Here is a 20,613-nt window from a genome sequence, read left to right as displayed (position 1 = left end):
CCAAGACATTAAATAACTAACTCTCTAGCCTTCTTAAACCCGAATTTTCATGGCTGCAGCAACACAGGCCTTCCATCTTTCCCTATCTTGAGCAAGTTCTATATACTCTTTTCCATCCCTACGGATTTCCCTTAGGTCCATCTCAACGTTGTCCCTCCATCTTCGTCTTGGCCTTCCTACAGGTCTCTTACCATCAGATTTCCCAACAAGAATCCTGTAAACTCCTATTTCCTCTCCCATTCGTGCCACATGGTGTGCCCACCTAAGTCTTCTTGATTTAATTACTCTAATAATATCTGGACATGAATACAAATTATGTAGTTCTAAATTATGTAACCTTCTCCACTCACCTGTCTCCTCATCCCTTTTAGGTCCAAAGATTTTCCTAAGGATCTTATTTTCAAATACTCTCAATTTATGTTCCTCTTGCAATGTAAGGGACCAAGTTTCACATCCATATAATACTACAGGCAAAATTACTGTTTTGTATATTTTAACTTTTAGTTTCTTAGATATTAAACGAGAAGACAAAAGTTTATGAAGAGAGAAGTAACATGCATTTCCTGAATTAAGCCTACTTTTTATTTCCTCTTTAATATAATTTTCATTTGTTAATATGAAAAGACACCAAGACATGTCTTCCTCAATTGTTCGTTTGTGGAGTGGAAACATTAATATTGGTTCATTCCAAGCACCGGGGGAAAGAGTCAGTCAGTCGTAGTCTACGAAAATAAGCCGTACACAATTGGAGAATTGAATGCAGCTATCACCTCTCTCGTTCAGCAAATCTCACAGTCTATAATGTAGAATGTTCTTGTTAATATGAGGAAGCGTGTAGACTTCCCTCCACTCTGTCCCGGGAATCTCTGGAGCATGCGAACGAAGACAAGTATCTGTAAAGTAGTGACTCGACAGAGGCCGACCAATGAACGCGTGAGAGGGGAAGTGAGTGCCTGGAGGTAAAACGCGGCTGCAGCTACCAGCCGTTTACAGTAGTGCTCATGCTTTGCTCCACAGATTTCCGAGACAGAATGTAGAGGCCTCTGTGAGACACTTCTATCATCTGCATTATAGAGAACTGCAACGTGATACTTGTTATTTTATTTTCCTGCACACTGACTTTACGGTCACCCTGTATTTTCTCCTAATATTTACAATCCAGATGTACTGAAATGCTCCCGACCATCTTTCCGGACTCCCATGCTCTTATTTTGAAGATTACAAAAATATATTTGTCTACAAACAAATAACGTCTTGCGTAAATTCAGTATGAAGTGTATGCAGTTGATATACAAGCAGATTGATAACCAATGTGCATTGTTGTTCAAAGACCTTAATGTTATTGTGTGTGTAAACCAGAGATCCATGGCGTATTTGTTGTTCGGATATGTAGTGACTAACCTTTAATGTAATCATCTGTTTGCTGACAGTTGATTATTTTGTTGCGGCTTGAAAAAGTGAAATTATATTATCGTGTCATCTAACGGTAAATTATTTAATGTTTTCATGGTATCATGTTTACGTTCCTGTACTGCAAATTTAATTTCAGATTGCCTATGTTGTTAAAACTTTGTAAAGTTTAATTTTTTATACGTTGGCATTTTTCTCACATATTAATGTTATCAGTTGTTAGCAGTTATGGCAGATATTCCGAAGAGTTCCCGTGGAATATTAGTTTAGTATGTGAGCCATTTCGTAATCCTATTAATAAATGTATGCATGTGTTTCCGAAATTACTACTTCTGAAATCATACACGGTTTCGAGTAATTTCGACAACATTTTTTCACCAACTCTTTGTTCATGCTCTCTGTTTTAACAACAATGCCCATACGTGACACATCCTGTTTCTATGATACGCATGGGTGAAGACGAATATGGGATCATATTGTAACGCATGATGAGTAGAATCACATGTATATGGTGCGTATTATGTGTAAGAACACATTTAGATTAATTAGGCATATATAAGAATGACTCAAGAACTCCTGCTAAGTCTCTCCAGTGATTTTACAGTTTGTTGAAAGTCTTCGCACTTGTGAATCAACGATGGTTGACTGCAGACAATGTCTTCTAATCCTCTTAATATCTCTTCCAATAAGCGTGGTGTTAAGTTTTCATGACACTCAAGAGAAGTTCCAAGGTAAGTGTCTATAAAATTTTCACTTCTGCAATGAAAGTGTAGCTACGACTGTGGACAAAATCATGCTGAATTTATTTTGCGGACAGTTTCGTGCAAATTAACATGTTAGCAAATGGCAGTTATTGTGCTGTAATTTTTAACTCTAGCCATTATCAAGGCTAACAAGTATTTCTTGGTTTCTAAAAGAAAATTGTCTCTATATATCACTATTTCTAAATACCATAACAAAAAAAGTCTGAGGAATTTTTATAATTTCCTACAATGGTCAATGAATTTTACGGAGTTTTTGCTAAACTTTATAATACAATGTTGGATAGATAATGCCTTAAGCTTCAAACAGATTTTGTGCAAATATTTTATCTCCGCAAAAGCCGAGTGTCTATTATTTCCTGAACAATGCATTTCAACGACTTCCAGCATTACTTTTTAATAGAGTAAAATAAGCAATGCTTCGATAACATAATTGAAGCTGAGTTTTTCGAAAGGAGTTTGTTTCTTTCAACATAAATCTACAAATATTGTGTGTGTTCTGCACTGGGAAGATTGTAGACGTGTTGCTTACACGTGCTTAAGCGTGTAGACTTATTGCTCGCTATGGCGCTCCGAAGAGCCCTGTAGAACATATGCTACGAATCGCTGTGTGTAGGGAAACAATAGCGCTTGTCTCTTGTCCCCACAAGTTTAGACCTCTTGTTATCTTACAAGTTTCAAGTTTTGGGGATTTTCACCAGGTTTTACATTCACTTGACCAATTCTTTCTCAGAGAAATTAACTTTCTCTAACATTCTTCTATCCGGGTTTTGATGACCTAAAATTATCTGAAAAATGATCTATAAAATGACCTAAAAAGACTAAAAATGTCTTTATTTCAGGGTATGACAGTTAGTAAGGCACAGTTCTTACTTCTGTAACGTTAGAACTGAAATTACAGGTGTTTTAAGTATAGAAATCTTATTCAGAATTTTTGAGTTGGTGTTTTAAGTACACTCTATGCACAGTAAGGGTAATCTAGATTGGAACTACAGTTTAAAGTGGGATCCGAACCCCTATGTGCTTCCACCGGGTATCGAACCCCGAACCCCTTGATTACAAGGCGATGACGCTACCACTGCGTCATCGGAGAGGCCACCATAATTAGAGTCTGACCCACGAATCTCTGTCGCGAGCGGCGCAACACAACGAAAGAACCAGTGTTTCTAATGGAACATATAGAAAAATCACTATATATACAGTGCGCCGAGGCACAGGAAATTAGAGAGCTCTAGCTAACGTTGAGTTTTAAACGCCATTCATTATAACCAGGGCTGGGATTAATGTGTACTAACAAGTGGCTTTATATGTACATACATATGGACTAAAACCGCTAAATATGGACTAACACATGAGTAAAATTACCTAAAATGATGCAAAGAAGACTTCTTCATAGTGGTTCATTATTTGTGTGATTTCAAATAAAGTAAACAATGTATTATTTTACCATCGCATTAATGGACCTGGTGACATTTTAACTGTTCACTCCCAATAAGCCCGTGATACTGGTACTGGAACTGCAACAACATGTGATACATGACTGACACTACCACTGGCTTGAGAACTAATAACTTGCTCTGCGAACGTGTTAAAGCTCTATGCAGGATACATCCTTGATTACTTTCCGTTAGTAGTAGCGCGTGGTCATGGCTGTCATGCAGAAAAAACGTTGAAGTTACGCGATAATTTTAAATATTGCGGAAACGATGTGAATACCAAGAACTATAACGATGGTGAAGCTGTGTTGAGAACGAATCATTTAATTATGATAGGCAAAAATAACACAGAAACAGACGAAACTAATATATAAGCACTGGTCCTTCAAAGCAGTGCTGTATCATCTACACCTTACCTGGGGCTCTCGAAAATGATTTGCAAATAAGGCAAATATCATTGCAGTTCTTCCTCCAAAGAGGCAGGTTGGTTTAAAAATATAATAATAGAATTCACAATTTCATTACCGGCTATCTTCAATAAAAAAAATGACATCGTACTGAATGAAAGAGCATTATTAGCATTTTCTTTTTGTGGTTACATTTAAGATATAAAGTCATTCTTAAACTATTTTCATCTTCGCACTTAACACTTGTCTTGGAGCTTTGTCTCCCAGGACTTTTTCGAATAGAACAAGTTCACCAAATTTGTTCTGAACTTACTTCTAAGAGTAAGCAATTTGTTACTGTTGTTATTTCGTAGTATTTCAGTAGCCACAGGCAGTGGCGGATGGTTGTCTGGCTCTATCGGTGTACACTTCAGTCTCGGGTCCAGAAGAAGTGTAGTAGTACCACCCCTGTCAAATACTCGCAGCCGTTTTTACGTACATAATGATGCTAAATGTATTGGCAAGCCAAGTTTTGATCACCTTTCACTGAAAATGAGGATATGACAGAGTTATATTTCATGATTTTCTTTAACACGGAATTTTTACAATTTTCAAATATTTCGGACATTTTCCAGCCAATCACGAGAAGAGCCATGTTATTGTGTAATATGTAATTCAACATTCGATAACCTGACAAAATCACTCAAAACATAGAAATACCGATCTACAATATCAATACTATTGTCGATTTGCAATATATTTCGTAAAAACGTCTTCCCATCTTAAAGAAAATTACAGTACTCACTCAGTCCACACTGCCCTGCTTCGTACTTCAGAATTTTTCCTTCCCTTCCGCCGTATCCATATATTCCTGCAGTTGCTACAGGTTTTGTAACTAACTTCCCTCCAAAAATCCAACAACGTTAAATATTAAGACACTGCTTTCGTTATGTACAGTTTCCCTATTCATCATGAAATCAAACACTTGCATTGAAACAGGAACGACCTTTGACAGCAAACAATTTTGCAACGTAGTAACAGCCACCCAATGCAAAACAGCTGACTGATTGATGTACGCTCCCTCCGCGTGGGTTGATAAATCGGCTACTGCGCTACAGGGACCGTTTATTTTGACCAAGATGCCACCGTCTCGAATGGAATGGGTTTGCAACACTACATTTGCTAACACACCAACTGCTGTGTTCATGGGGTTTCCTTATGATACAAAATCCCCAAGTCAGAAGACCCGATCAGCGTTCTCTACGTGACTGCTGCAACATCTTCAGAGGGAACGAAATTCGCATAGTGCGAGCCTCGAGCGGGCCTCTGTCTACGCGGGTTGAAATCGCTGATCACTCGCTTCTCCACCACCTCTCTTGGTGAAGCGGTGTGGGAACACTTGATGTTTCGAAGGAGACAGAGTTAAATGAATAAGTATAATAATAATAATGATTTGCATTACACATTTATTTGGGTGTGCACGTGCAAATGTGCGAATAGGCAGAAGCCGCTACTGGCCTCAGGCAGTTGAAATTTAAGTAAATGGCGTCTATATTCGTTTGATCACTCAGTAATACGAAGTTGACAATCAATGTATATATTGTGTGCTCTATTAAACACTATTTGTTGCTCTCAGATATTAAAGTCATAACTAATTAAAATTAATATTGTAATTCCAAAATTTAATATAATCACCATAATATGATGTAGAATATTGTATTAATTTTGAAAATGTTTATACCAAAGTGAAAAATAACAATATTGTCCTACACTATAACATGCATTAAAGAGACAATAAATGATGTACAATATTATTTCTCTTTTCAGACGAACCTTTACCAATTGGTTGTAAGTACACTCTTATTAATTACGTAACTGAGGATTTTATAAACTAAATCATTAACACCGGAATATAAATAATCTAAATTTACAATTGTGTAAATGTAGGAGCATGTCGATCAACAAGTCTATTCTCTTTGTGTGTAAAGGTTCAAGCTCAAGGTTTAAGCACCAGGTAAGGTTTAAGCACCAGGTAAGCAAGGGAAAAAATATGCTCCCACATTAATACTATAATTCTTAATATAGTGGCACCCATGAATATTTGAAAGCGGAAGTCACTGCAACCAAAAGAACACTGAGCATAGTTAATACATATTGCCATATTTACTTCAAGAAACTAGGGTATAAGAATATGTTCTGGTATCCATGTCCCCTGCTTCTCGTTTCGCCCATGAGTAATGCATTTCAAGAGATTGATTGATTTGCTTTATTTTACTTCGCTTTTGTGCCACTTTTGGCTAATTTGCGAAGCTGAGAATGAGTGATGACATGATGAATTTGATGAATGGACACTCACAAACATCCATGCCCAGGCCAGGATTCGAACTCGGGACCGCATTTCAAGAGAAAATGAAAATAAAAAGCACAATACAACTATTATAACATTTACTGCCATCTGTATATAAGAACACAGGCATCTTTCACTTCAACAAAATCACACGTATCAATCTTATCATACAAAATCATATGCACACGCGGGCGCACGTTCAACGATCTTAATGATGTTTGGTTTTAAGTCTACTTTATGCACAAAAGGGCTAACGGGGACCGGACCTACAGTTTAAAGTGAGATCCGAAATACTATCTTCCTCCACCAGTTATCGAACCTGGGAACCCTCGCTTACAAGGAAACGACGATACCACTGCGCCATCAGGGAGGCCCAACTGCTGATAACTGATATTTAACACAGTAGTTACATTAAGGTAATGTAAATTAATGTAATGTTAAAAGCCACGTACAAACATACGAGGGTTAACTTCAAATTTACTTACATTAGACTTAAAAATTGAAGGTACAGATACTACGGCATATTCATTTGGCCAAACGAGTAATATTCCTACGTCAAATTAAACACACGGTGGAATAAGGGTAACCAACGTGGCATTCATATTCCTTTGCATATTATTCAGAATGTCTTTGAGTTTTGTTTCCCATGATCTTTTCGAATAGAATAAGTTTACCTCATTTGTTAAGAATGCATGGACGTCCGGAAGAGGGGGGGGGCAAGGGAGAGGGGCACGACCTACCCCGGAAAATGAAAATCAGCCAAAAATTACATATCTCACACATATAATTTCATTTCAGCCGCAAAAAATGTGTTAATTATTGCATGAACATGATAACTTCAAATTGATGCAATGTTTTTTTTTCAGGGGATAGCACCATTATGGGGGAAAATGTAGCTTGTTTGCTCCCTCCCTTGGAAAAAAAATACCTTGCTTGCCCCTCCCTGGAAGAAATCCTTCGGACGTCCATGAGAATCAGTTATTAGTAACTGTTTCGTAGAAGTACCAAATGTGACAAACAATTGAGTAGCACTTAATACTCGTAAATATTATTTTTCTTTCTTTAGATGCACATCATAGAAGTGCTTGCGGTGCGCGTAAGTACAAGGAAATAATACGATTTTTGAAATTTTTTGGTCTCGGCACTCAAAATTGTATTTAAAGCGAGTCTATTTTTATTTGACTTCTTACTGTTCCAATATTGTAACATCACAATATATTTAATGATATATTAAAATATCCTTTGTTGTTTGCGCATAGTAAATCGATAATGTATCAAAATTGTCAACAGAATTATGCATATGCCGGTGCCAACATATTTTGATGTAGAATAAGTTAATTGCATTAATTTGGAAGCATACATATTATAAAGTCACCTCGATTAATTTATTAGACTAAGAGTGAAATATAACATGGATCCCAGAAACAATAAAAATAAGCAATATTATTTCTCTTTCCAGACAAAAGCCTACCAAGTGCTCGTAAGTACATTCCTACCATTACGTAACTGAGGACTTTATACATTAAGCTATAACCTAATGATAAATAATCGTTCGATACCCGGTGGAGGCACAAGTGGTTCGGATCCCACTTTAAACTGTAGGTCCAGTCCCGATTAGCCTTACTGTACATAAAGTAAACTTAAAACAACAAATCAATACAATACAATACAAATAAATAATCCATATATAACCTGAATTGAATTGCATCAATTGATCCGTAGTTTTAGCATTTTCATGTATCTTTCTAGATTATGTACTTTAATATTTGGTCTGAGATATAGTCTTTATGTATTTTTGTTGTAGACTTTTGATTTAACTTTTCTGTCTCTAATGTGAAACCTTTTGAAAAATAATACATTTATTTTCAAAATGTGATCAGAATTATTGCATATATCATCATATTGTGATGTAGATTAAGTTCAAATCATTAATTTTTCAAGATATCTGTAGTATAGTTTACAATCACCTTGTAGTGGTGCCGATTACGGGAGGGGGGGAGTATCCTCCCCTTTGTGCTACTTTCTATGCTAAGGGTCATTCCATGCCAAACCATCCAATGGTGGTTGCATGACCATTTTAGAAAATTATCATTTTTAGTACATACATTTGTACATGTTTCTAGATATCAAAACCAATGTTCAAAAAAAATTCTCTTTAGTTCTCCTTGGGCAGCTATTTCTCCAACATGGCGCATGGCGTTTTTTACTTATGTAGCAGTTTACAGAAACCTTAATATCTCAAAAACCATTAAAGCTAGAGACCTGAAACAAAATTCATTTTGTAGCTAATGAAGTATTCTTTCTTTAACATTCAAGTATGTTTTACAAAAATTGCATCCTAAGTACGAAAATTATGGTGGAAATGTTGGTAACAATAGTTAAAAATTTGAATTTTTTAGCCCTATTTTTTAAATGAAAGGGTTTAGTCTAAGGCTGGATGTTTTTTTCGTGTGTAGACCTGCCTGCAGGATGTCTGTAAATAAAGCATCAGTGCTTAGAAATGCAAACATTTTTTACAGAATGGGTTCAAATATGGCCGTTCATTGAATTTTGACAGTTTTCGGGGTTAAATATCTCAGATGGGTCTTCTTGAAAAATTCTGAAATTTGGCACAAAGGAAGCCCTGCATGAACCTAACGTATAGTAAAATTCTCAACTTTTAGATTCAACACGTTTTGGTCAATATGAGGTAACGTATGTGACCTAAGTTCTAACGTTGCAAAGTAAGGTTAAGCTACATCCCATACTTAGAATAATGAATTCTTTTCTTTTTATTTTTTAAAGTTTGCTTAAAAAAGCCTCAGAAAATGTAGTAACATAAGTTATTAATACTTGACTTACGAGAAATTGAAATTATGATGATTGAAAATGTGCGAAATATCATTGCAAAAGGTTTGATTTATTTGGTATCCACGTCCAGTTGGTATTGTCAGATCCAAAACTGAGCTTCCCCCATTTTTTAAATGTAGCAGTGCATACAGCTAAAGATAGGCAGTGGCATGCCTAAGAATTTCGAAAGGGAGGGGAAGGGGTTACGTATACTTTTTTAGTATACAGCCTTGTTCTTGCCACATTATCCTGCCTTTGATAACTGTTTATGGAATACTGGGCCAAAGGTAGGGGGGTTATGAGCCCCACCAAACCCTCCTTGGGCACTCCACTGAAAGTGGGCTATTTATTTTGGAGGGTCAAAGCTGGTAGAATATTTTTTCTTCTTTCCTTTATTTTCCAAGTATTTGTTTTTAAAGAAAAGACACTAGTGGAACTAGATATGAGTACTGCACAGCAGATGATTTAGAGACATGTTTTCATATGATGTAAGGAAGCCTGGAATTGATCTGTGCGTTGACAATCTCTCCTGGCATTCTTCCTTTGCCTAATGTGTCGAGAGTAGTGACGTCTTGTGAATGTTTGCTTTCTGTGACTGGAAATGGAGTGTTCTGTAGGATTTTTAACTGGAGAGAACTCTCATATATACACTTTTGGTAAGATTCCCAAAGACCTAATTAATCTTAACGAACTCAGTGAAAATTATAAAACACTTCTTAGGTCAAGACTACAGGTGGATGGCTTAGAGACAAGATGCAAATACCACTGAAAAAAGTTCTTTATATGGTAAAGTATGTTGTCATATTCAGAAGTACGATGTAAAGAAAAAGTTTAGTAAGGAAATATTTTAAGTAAATTTTCATCATATGGTAAGGCCAAAAAATTGTCAAGTAAGCCTTATACGTATTAAATCAATATGCCTGACATGATTGAGTAAAATTTTCATATCCCGAAGAAAGTGTCTCACGTAAATGCCAGAATGGAAATGATGCTTTTGTTCCAACCCAAGAAAAACTATAGGAAATTGATGAAGTCTGTTCTGTTTTCGATGTATCTTATGTTTCAAATCTGAGAAGGCTGATTGCAGAAAAACAATAAAGTGCTCTTGTTCGAAAAACTATTCACATCATACAAGGAGTGCAAAGGAAACTGGAAAGTTGCTTTTCACAAAGTATTAGAACTGAAGAAAAGGAAGGCAAGTGTGACAATCATTTGCGTGGCCAGTACAATCATATCATTGAAATTATAAGAAGAAGAATGTAAATTAGCGAAAACTAATGTTGAAAAGGTTAGAATTATCAGTTTGATTGCTACCACTTGGTCAAGAAAAATATATGTGATGAACGGAAGGTTTCTCATAATTTACTTAGGAACTTAGTGAAAGAACAAAGAATTCTGCCTGATTTGATAAAGAGAATGAATAGGAAACTGGAGCTGACAATACCAACTGGTCGTGGGTACCTAATAAATCAAACCTTTTGCAATGAGATTTCGCACATTTTCAATTGTCATACCTTGTAATTTCAATTTCTGGTAAGTCAAGTATTAGAATCTTATGTTACTACATTTTCTGAGGCTTTTTTAAGCAAACTTTAAAAAATAAAAATAAAAGAATTCATTATTCTAAGTATGGGATGTAGCTTAACCTTACTTTGCAACGTCAGAACTTAGGTAACATACGTTACCTCATATTGACCAAAACGTGTTGAATCTAAAAGTTGAGAATTTTACTGTGAGTTAGGTTCATGCAGGGCTTCCTTTATGCTAAATTTCAGAATTTTTCAAGAGGAACCATCTGAAATATTTAACCCCGAAAACTGTCAAAATTCAATGAACGGCCATGTTTGAACCCATGAAAAAGATTTGCATTTCTAAGCACTGATACGTTATTTACAGACACCCTGCAGGCAGGTCTACACATTAAATAAATTCCAGCCTTAGACTAAACCCCTTCATTTAAAAAATCGGGCTAAAAAATCAAATTTTTAAGTATTGTTACCCAAATTTCCACCATAATTTTCGTACTTAGGATCCAAATTTTAGCAAAACATACTTGAATGTCATAGAAAGTATTCTTCATTAGCTAGAATTTTCTTTTCAGGTCTCTGGCTTTAATGCGTTGGAGGCACATAGTGGTTTGGATCACATTTTAAACTGTAGGTCCAGTCCCGATTAGCCTTTCTTTGCATAAAGTGGACTTAAAATAAACAATTCAATCAATCAATCTTATTTCAATGGTTTTTGAGATACTGAGATACTAAGGTTTCTGTAAACTGCTACATGAGCAAAAACAGCCATGCGCCATGTTGAAAAAATGGCTGCCCCAGGAGAACTAAAGACAATACTGTGAAAATTGGTTTTGGTTGATTTGATATGGGATGACGCTAAATCTTATCTACCAAAGAGAAAGTAAACTGTTCTTGCTTTCCTGTTTCTTGCACATTGCCCCCCCCCCTCACCACCCCCGTATTGGAACCCAATTCCCACCACTTTAATCTTGTATGTGATGGACTAAGTGCGAATAATAACAACGATCTAAGAAACAATAAGTAATGTACAATATTATTTCTGTTTTCAGACGAAGCTCTAGGACATCCTCGTAAGTACACTCTTATCAATGACGTAAATGAGCACTTTATAAAGTAGACCTCTCTCACCTAAAAATAAATAATCTACACCAATGTAGTACACCTGTGAAAATATAGTAAGTTGGTAATCAAATTGTTCATTACATGTTCATTCGTTTTGCGTTGAAAGGTTGAAGGAAAAGTTCAAGGTTAGCATCCGTATTACATCTATAAATCGTAATAGAGTAGCATCCATGACTTTTTATGGTGGGGGGGAGGGTCACTGAAAACAAATTTGTTGCGTGCAATCAATAATAGAGTACTTACATATAAATAGACACTGAGCTAAATAACTTCGTATGGCACTATTTAATTTCGTTCAGAAAACTGGAACATAAAGGAATGCTCTAGTATATTTCCATCCTTTAGTTTGGACCATCCATATGAATTTAAATGGAAATTAAAAATAGAAAGCACAATGCATCTATTATAATGTTTGCTGCCAGCTGTATGTAAGACAACACGTATCTCTCCCACTAGAAGACTTCGGACGTCCATGAGAATCAGTTATTAGTAACTGTTTCGTAAAAGTACCAAATGTGACAAACAATTGAGTAGCACTTAATACTCGTAAACATTATTTTTCTTTCTTTAGATGCACATCATAGAAGTGCTTGCGGTGCGCGTAAGTACAAGGAAATAATACGATTTTTGAAATTTTTTGGTCTCGGCACTCAAAATTGTATTTAAAGCGAGTCTATTTTTATTTGACTTCTTACTGTTCCAATATTGTAACATCACAATATATTTAATGATATATTAAAATACCCTTTGTTGTTTGCGCATAGTAAATCGATAATGTATCAAAATTGTCAACAGAATTATGCATATGCCGGTGCCAACATATTTTGATGTAGAATAAGTTAATTGCATTAATTTGGAAGTATACATATTATAAAGTCACCTCGATTAATTTATTAGACTAAGAGTGAAATATAACATGGATCCCAGAAACAATAAAAATAAGCAATATTATTTCTCTTTCCAGACAAAAGCCTACCAAGTGCTCGTAAGTACATTCCTACCATTACGTAACTGAGGACTTTATACATTAAGCTATAACCTAATGATAAATAATCGTTCGATACCCGGTGGAGGCACAAGTGGTTCGGATCCCACTTTAAACTGTAGGTCCAGTCCCGATTAGCCTTACTGTACATAAAGTAAACTTAAAACAACAAATCAATACAATACAATACAAATAAATAATCCATATATAACCTGAATTGAATTGCATCAATTGATCCGTAGTTTTAGCATTTTCATGTATCTTTCTAGATTATGTACTTTAATATTTGGTCTGAGATATAGTCTTTATGTATTTTTGTTGTAGACTTTTGATTTAACTTTTCTGTCTCTAATGTGAAACCTTTTGAAAATTAATACATTTATTTTCAAAATGTGATCAGAATTATTGCATATATCATCATATTGTGATGTAGATTAAGTTCAAATCATTAATTTTTCAAGATATCTGTAGTATAGTTTACAATCACCTTGTAGTGGTGCCGATTACGGGAGGGGGGAGTATCCTCCCCTTTGTGCTACTTTCTATGCTAAGGGTCATTCCATGCCAAACCATCCAATGGTGGTTGCATGACCATTTTAGAAAATTATCATTTTTAGTACATACATTTGTACATGTTTCTAGATATCAAAACCAATGTTCAAAAAAAATTTTCTTTAGTTCTCCTTGGGCAGCTATTTCTCCAACATGGCGCATGGCGTTTTTTACTTATGTAGCAGTTTACAGAAACCTTAATATCTCAAAAACCATTAAAGCTAGAGACCTGAAACAAAATTCATTTTGTAGCTAATGAAGTATTCTTTCTTTAACATTCAAGTATGTTTTACAAAAATTGCATCCTAAGTACGAAAATTATGGTGGAAATGTTGGTAACAATAGTTAAAAATTTGAATTTTTTAGCCCTATTTTTTTAAATGAAAGGGTTTAGTCTAAGGCTGGATGTTTTTTTCGTGTGTAGACCTGCCTGCAGGATGTCTGTAAATAAAGCATCAGTGCTTAGAAATGCAAACATTTTTTACAGAATGGGTTCAAATATGGCCGTTCATTGAATTTTGACAGTTTTCGGGGTTAAATATCTCAGATGGGTCTTCTTGAAAAATTCTGAAATTTGGCACAAAGGAAGCCCTGCATGAACCTAACGTATAGTAAAATTCTCAACTTTTAGATTCAACACGTTTTGGTCAATATGAGGTAACGTATGTGACCTAAGTTCTAACGTTGCAAAGTAAGGTTAAGCTACATCCCATACTTAGAATAATGAATTCTTTTCTTTTTATTTTTTAAAGTTTGCTTAAAAAAGCCTCAGAAAATGTAGTAACATAAGTTATTAATACTTGACTTACGAGAAATTGAAATTATGATGATTGAAAATGTGCGAAATATCATTGCAAAAGGTTTGATTTATTTGGTATCCACGTCCAGTTGGTATTGTCAGATCCAAAACTGAGCTTCCCCCATTTTTTAAATGTAGCAGTGCATACAGCTAAAGATAGGCAGTGGCATGCCTAAGAATTTCGAAAGGGAGGGGAAGGGGTTACGTATACTTTTTTAGTATACAGCCTTGTTCTTGCCACATTATCCTGCCTTTGATAACTGTTTATGGAATACTGGGCCAAAGGTAGGGGGGTTATGAGCCCCACCAAACCCTCCTTGGGCACTCCACTGAAAGTGGGCTATTTATTTTGGAGGGTCAAAGCTGGTAGAATATTTTTTCTTCTTTCCTTTATTTTCCAAGTATTTGTTTTTAAAGAAAAGACACTAGTGGAACTAGATATGAGTACTGCACAGCAGATGATTTAGAGACATGTTTTCATATGATGTAAGGAAGCCTGGAATTGATCTGTGCGTTGACAATCTCTCCTGGCATTCTTCCTTTGCCTAATGTGTCGAGAGTAGTGACGTCTTGTGAATGTTTGCTTTCTGTGACTGGAAATGGAGTGTTCTGTAGGATTTTTAACTGGAGAGAACTCTCATATATACACTTTTGGTAAGATTCCCAAAGACCTAATTAATCTTAACGAACTCAGTGAAAATTATAAAACACTTCTTAGGTCAAGACTACAGGTGGATGGCTTAGAGACAAGATGCAAATACCACTGAAAAAAGTTCTTTATATGGTAAAGTATGTTGTCATATTCAGAAGTACGATGTAAAGAAAAAGTTTAGTAAGGAAATATTTTAAGTAAATTTTCATCATATGGTAAGGCCAAAAAATTGTCAAGTAAGCCTTATACGTATTAAATCAATATGCCTGACATGATTGAGTAAAATTTTCATATCCCGAAGAAAGTGTCTCACGTAAATGCCAGAATGGAAATGATGCTTTTGTTCCAACCCAAGAAAAACTATAGGAAATTGATGAAGTCTGTTCTGTTTTCGATGTATCTTATGTTTCAAATCTGAGAAGGCTGATTGCAGAAAAACAATAAAGTGCTCTTGTTCGAAAAACTATTCACATCATACAAGGAGTGCAAAGGAAACTGGAAAGTTGCTTTTCACAAAGTATTAGAACTGAAGAAAAGGAAGGCAAGTGTGACAATCATTTGCGTGGCCAGTACAATCATATCATTGAAATTATAAGAAGAAGAATGTAAATTAGCGAAAACTAATGTTGAAAAGGTTAGAATTATCAGTTTGATTGCTACCACTTGGTCAAGAAAAATATATGTGATGAACGGAAGGTTTCTCATAATTTACTTAGGAACTTAGTGAAAGAACAAAGAATTCTGCCTGATTTGATAAAGAGAATGAATAGGAAACTGGAGCTGACAATACCAACTGGTCGTGGGTACCTAATAAATCAAACCTTTTGCAATGAGATTTCGCACATTTTCAATTGTCATACCTTGTAATTTCAATTTCTGGTAAGTCAAGTATTAGAATCTTATGTTACTACATTTTCTGAGGCTTTTTTAAGCAAACTTTAAAAAATAAAAATAAAAGAATTCATTATTCTAAGTATGGGATGTAGCTTAACCTTACTTTGCAACGTCAGAACTTAGGTAACATACGTTACCTCATATTGACCAAAACGTGTTGAATCTAAAAGTTGAGAATTTTACTGTGAGTTAGGTTCATGCAGGGCTTCCTTTATGCTAAATTTCAGAATTTTTCAAGAGGAACCATCTGAAATATTTAACCCCGAAAACTGTCAAAATTCAATGAACGGCCATGTTTGAACCCATGAAAAAGATTTGCATTTCTAAGCACTGATACGTTATTTACAGACACCCTGCAGGCAGGTCTACACATTAAATAAATTCCAGCCTTAGACTAAACCCCTTCATTTAAAAAATCGGGCTAAAAAATCAAATTTTTAAGTATTGTTACCCAAATTTCCACCATAATTTTCGTACTTAGGATCCAAATTTTAGCAAAACATACTTGAATGTCATAGAAAGTATTCTTCATTAGCTAGAATTTTCTTTTCAGGTCTCTGGCTTTAATGCGTTGGAGGCACATAGTGGTTTGGATCACATTTTAAACTGTAGGTCCAGTCCCGATTAGCCTTTCTTTGCATAAAGTGGACTTAAAATAAACAATTCAATCAATCAATCTTATTTCAATGGTTTTTGAGATACTGAGATACTAAGGTTTCTGTAAACTGCTACATGAGCAAAAACAGCCATGCGCCATGTTGAAAAAATGGCTGCCCCAGGAGAACTAAAGACAATACTGTGAAAATTGGTTTTGGTTGATTTGGAATGACGCTAAATCTTATCTACCAAAGAGAAAGTAAACTGTTCTTGCTTTCCTGTTTCTTGCACATTGCCCCCCCCCCTCACCACCCCCGTATTGGAACCCAATTCCCACCACTTTAATCTTGTATGTGATGGACTAAGTGCGAATAATAACAACGATCTAAGAAACAATAAGTAATGTACAATATTATTTCTGTTTTCAGACGAAGCTCTAGGACATCCTCGTAAGTACACTCTTATCAATGACGTAAATGAGCACTTTATAAAGTAGACCTCTCTCACCTAAAAATAAATAATCTACACCAATGTAGTACACCTGTGAAAATATAGTAAGTTGGTAATCAAATTGTTCATTACATGTTCATTCGTTTTGCGTTGAAAGGTTGAAGGAAAAGTTCAAGGTTAGCATCCGTATTACATCTATAAATCGTAATAGAGTAGCATCCATGACTTTTTATGGTGGGGGGGAGGGTCACTGAAAACAAATTTGTTGCGTGCAATCAATAATAGAGTACTTACATATAAATAGACACTGAGCTAAATAACTTCGTATGGCACTATTTAATTTCGTTCAGAAAACTGGAACATAAAGGAATGCTCTAGTATATTTCCATCCTTTAGTTTGGACCATCCATATGAATTTAAATGGAAATTAAAAATAGAAAGCACAATGCATCTATTATAATGTTTGCTGCCAGCTGTATGTAAGACAACACGTATCTCTCCCACTAGAAGATCACACGTATGTCTGACATCATACAAAATCATATGCACACGCCCGGACATATTTAATATTACTGATAACTGGTATTTCACAGAGTAGCTACAATAAATGATAAGAGCCACGTACACATGTACAAGGGTAATCAGGAAATGTTCTTACTTAAGACAAAATAATTTCAGGTATACGCAACATCATACTGTATTTGACAAAAAGATTTATATAACTATATCACGAAAATCACGCTGGACTATACGTATGTAGCCAACATACAAATAATGTATGTAAGAGAGGTGTAATTTTTCAACCACACGTGTAAGTGAGCAAAGTCAGAAGATGAATGCCCATAAAACAAAAGGTATGATTGTTTTCGGAATGTTTCTCTCCATATCATTCAGAAAATCTTTCGGAATTTGGTTTCTAATGATTTCTTTGGAATACGACAAGCTAAACTAATTTACTATGATTGTACTTCTATGCGTCAGTAATTAGTATGTGTAGTTATCTCCTAGAAATACCAAATAGAACAATAATTTGAGTAGCAGTTAACATATGTTCTCTTTTTCCTGTAGATGAACATCATCACAGAAGTGCTACCAGTAAGTAGAGACGTCAACACCATTTTTGAAAATTATTGCTCAGAGATTGTAAGAATGTATTTCTTTTTATTTCATCACTGCACGAAGTTCTCAATCGAGAAATACTAATTTTTAAGATCATTATGAGCATTCAAATTTAAGCATTTAAGACCCCGGTGCAAGAACCAGACAGCCCCAAATTATAAAAGTTTTTATGAGAGACGTAAACTGAGTAAAATAATGAAATGTCGAAAAAGTAAGAGGAATTTACGTACAGTGGAGATGTCTGGTTCTTGCACCGCGGTCTTCATTTGCTCTTAATTTTATATCTGTAAAATGAGAACCTATGAAAATTAATACTTGTATTGCAAAATGCCACGAGAATGATTGCACATATCATTATGTATATGTTGTGATGTGGAATATGTTATTTGCATTAAGTTTTGAAAATATTTATAGTATAGTTTAAAATTATCTTGTATATATTAGACTAATCGCGAACTATAATTTGCATGCAAGAAACAATAAATAATGTACAGTATTTTTTTCTGTTTCCAGACGAAGCCCTAGGACATCCTCGTAAGTAAACTCTTAACAATAACAATCAATGAAATGAGCAATTTATAAATGAAACCTGTCTCACCCAAAAATGGATAATCTAAGTACAGTGCGTACATTTGGGCTCTGGGCAGATGGCGGCATTTTCGTCCCGTAACGTCTCGCTTATTTACAATACGTATATTTTGCATGTAGACAATTATATTTATATTGCATAACGAGTACTAACCGGTTTTTTAAAAGTTGTTCAAAGTTGGTCATGCGCTATCTCGGCCCAGAGACAAAACGAACTCTGGGGTGGGAAATAACCGTTTGCTAGGGGTCCACAGTAAAAAGTAACAACAATTAAGAAATTATGGTAATACCAAATGTTTACTACGACAATTGTGGTTACAAAAACAAAATTAAAAGTTAATATGTCCGCCGTTTGCTTCTCTCACAGCACGAAGACGATCAGGGTAGGAGCTCAGAAGATTCGCAAACAGTCCGTATTCCATTCCATGTCACGGAGGACTTGTTCCAGATGTGCAAGGAGCGTTGGCCGGGAATAGCGGTCCGGTCCGCGTTCCACTATCATCAAGGACTCATATGCATCCTTCAGAATAGCCCCAAAATGCTCCGATGCATTCAGGTCCGGTGATGCACCCGGCCATTCAGAACTGCTGAAGAAGTCAATGCCACTTCGCCGAAGAAGGTCTTGGTTTTAGCATTTGCCTTGAAGCAAGGTGCTTTGTCGTGAACTAACTTTTAATCTTGTTTTTTGTAACCACAAATGTCGTAGTAAACATTTGGTATTACCATAATTTCTTAATTGTTGTTACTTTTTCCTGCAGACCCCTAGCAAAAGGTTATTTCCCACTCTATATCAATGTATGTAGCCGGAAAAAAAATATAGTTGTAGACAAATTGTTTATTACATGATGATTCCCTTTGTGTTGCAAGGTTGAAGGAAAAGTTCAAGGTAAGCATGCGAATTACATCTATAAATGGTAATGTAGTGCCACCAATGACTTTTTCTTTAAGTGGATCTACTGAAAACAAATTTGATCCGTACAACCATGTATAGATTGATTGGTTAATTGAGTTGGTGTTTTAAGTCCACTTTAGTCAGAGTAAGACTAATCTGGGCTGGAACTACAATTTAAAGTGGGATCCGTACCATTATGCGTCTCCACCAGGAATCAAACCCGGGGCCCCTTGATTACAAGGCTACAACGTTACTACTGCTCCATCGGGGAGGCCCCAACCATGTATAGAGTATACATATATAGACACTGAGCAAAATAACTTCATATTGCACATTTTACTTCACGAAACTCGAACATAAAGAAATGTTCTAGTACCCTTGCGTTTGGATCGTGATTTATGAATTAATAGAGAAATTCAAAATCGAAAGCACAATGCATCTATAACATTTGCTACCAGCTGTATACAACACAACACGTATCTCTCCAACTAATGAAAAATCATACAAAATCACATTCACATATGCATTTCACAAAGTACGCACATTAATTAAATGTAAATTCATGAAATGTTAGAAGCCACGTAAATACAAGGGTTATTCGGAAATTTACTTACTTACAACGAGAGAATTTCAGGTAAATAATACCCCATACTTTATTTGTTAAAAATAGCAATATACCTATGTAAAGAAAAACACACTCAACTTGCATAAGTAAGATGAATGTAATTTTTAAACCACATGTGTAAGTGAGTGAAATCAGAAGATGAATGTCCATGAAAAAAAGATATGATTATTCGCCATATTTCTCTGCATATTATCCATAGATTGTTATTGTTGTGTTGTTATTATGCAGAAGTAAGAAATATGACAATGTTCTCTTTATTCCTTAGATGAACATCATCATAAAAGTGCTTCCCATGCCAGTAAGTAGAAAGACATCAACTACATTTTTTGAAATTATTGCTGAGAGACGCTGAGAATATATATTTTATTTCGTTATTTACTGTTCCAATACATACACGAAGTTCACAATCCACTTCTGCTTTGGGTGTTACATTTAATAATGTTTGTTGTTTTCGAATATTAAAGTGACAATTGACGAAAAATAATGCTTTTAATTAGTTAAGCAAATGATGCCTGCTGTCTCATTACGCCTATAATTCGTATCGTAGTGGCATCAATGAATTCTTTTTATTGAGGGTGTCTATTGCAAACATAAAATGTTGCTTGCGATCGTGAATAGACACATTGAGTAATGGAAATTC

At 35.3% G+C, this 20,613-nt stretch overlaps 1 protein-coding gene across 42 annotated transcripts in view; it reads left to right on the top strand.

Moving 5' to 3' along the window:
* Positions 1-1,951: 1,951 nt before the first annotated feature.
* LOC145978816 (uncharacterized) overlaps positions 1,952-20,613 on the top strand; it is an 87,242-nt gene continuing 68,580 nt past the window's right edge. For 17 of the 42 annotated variants that reach the window (XM_083111676.1, XM_083111683.1, XM_083111684.1 and 14 more), the window contains exons 1-11: positions 1,953-2,141; positions 5,821-5,841; positions 7,407-7,436; positions 7,800-7,820; positions 11,748-11,768; positions 12,392-12,421; positions 12,785-12,805; positions 16,728-16,748; positions 17,818-17,844; positions 18,382-18,402; positions 20,239-20,271. In XM_083111676.1, coding sequence (XP_082967802.1) covers positions 2,048-2,141; positions 5,821-5,841; positions 7,407-7,436; positions 7,800-7,820; positions 11,748-11,768; positions 12,392-12,421; positions 12,785-12,805; positions 16,728-16,748; positions 17,818-17,844; positions 18,382-18,402; positions 20,239-20,271 — 340 coding nt within the window. In that variant the 5' untranslated portion in view covers positions 1,953-2,047. Of the gene's footprint in view, positions 2,142-5,820; positions 5,842-7,406; positions 7,437-7,799; positions 7,821-11,747; positions 11,769-12,391; positions 12,422-12,784; positions 12,806-16,727; positions 16,749-17,817; positions 17,845-18,381; positions 18,403-20,238; positions 20,272-20,613 lie in introns of all 42 variants that reach the window. The other 25 variants (XM_083111674.1, XM_083111669.1, XM_083111657.1 and 22 more) reach the window with 13 other exon arrangements.

Source organism: Lepisma saccharinum, chromosome 25 (assembly GCF_977018435.1).
Source record: "Lepisma saccharinum chromosome 25, izLepSacc3.1, whole genome shotgun sequence".
NCBI classification, from domain to species: Eukaryota; Metazoa; Arthropoda; class Insecta; order Zygentoma; family Lepismatidae; genus Lepisma; species Lepisma saccharinum.
Note: the sequence above shows the minus strand (reverse complement) of the source record. Positions and strands in the feature narration are given on the sequence as shown.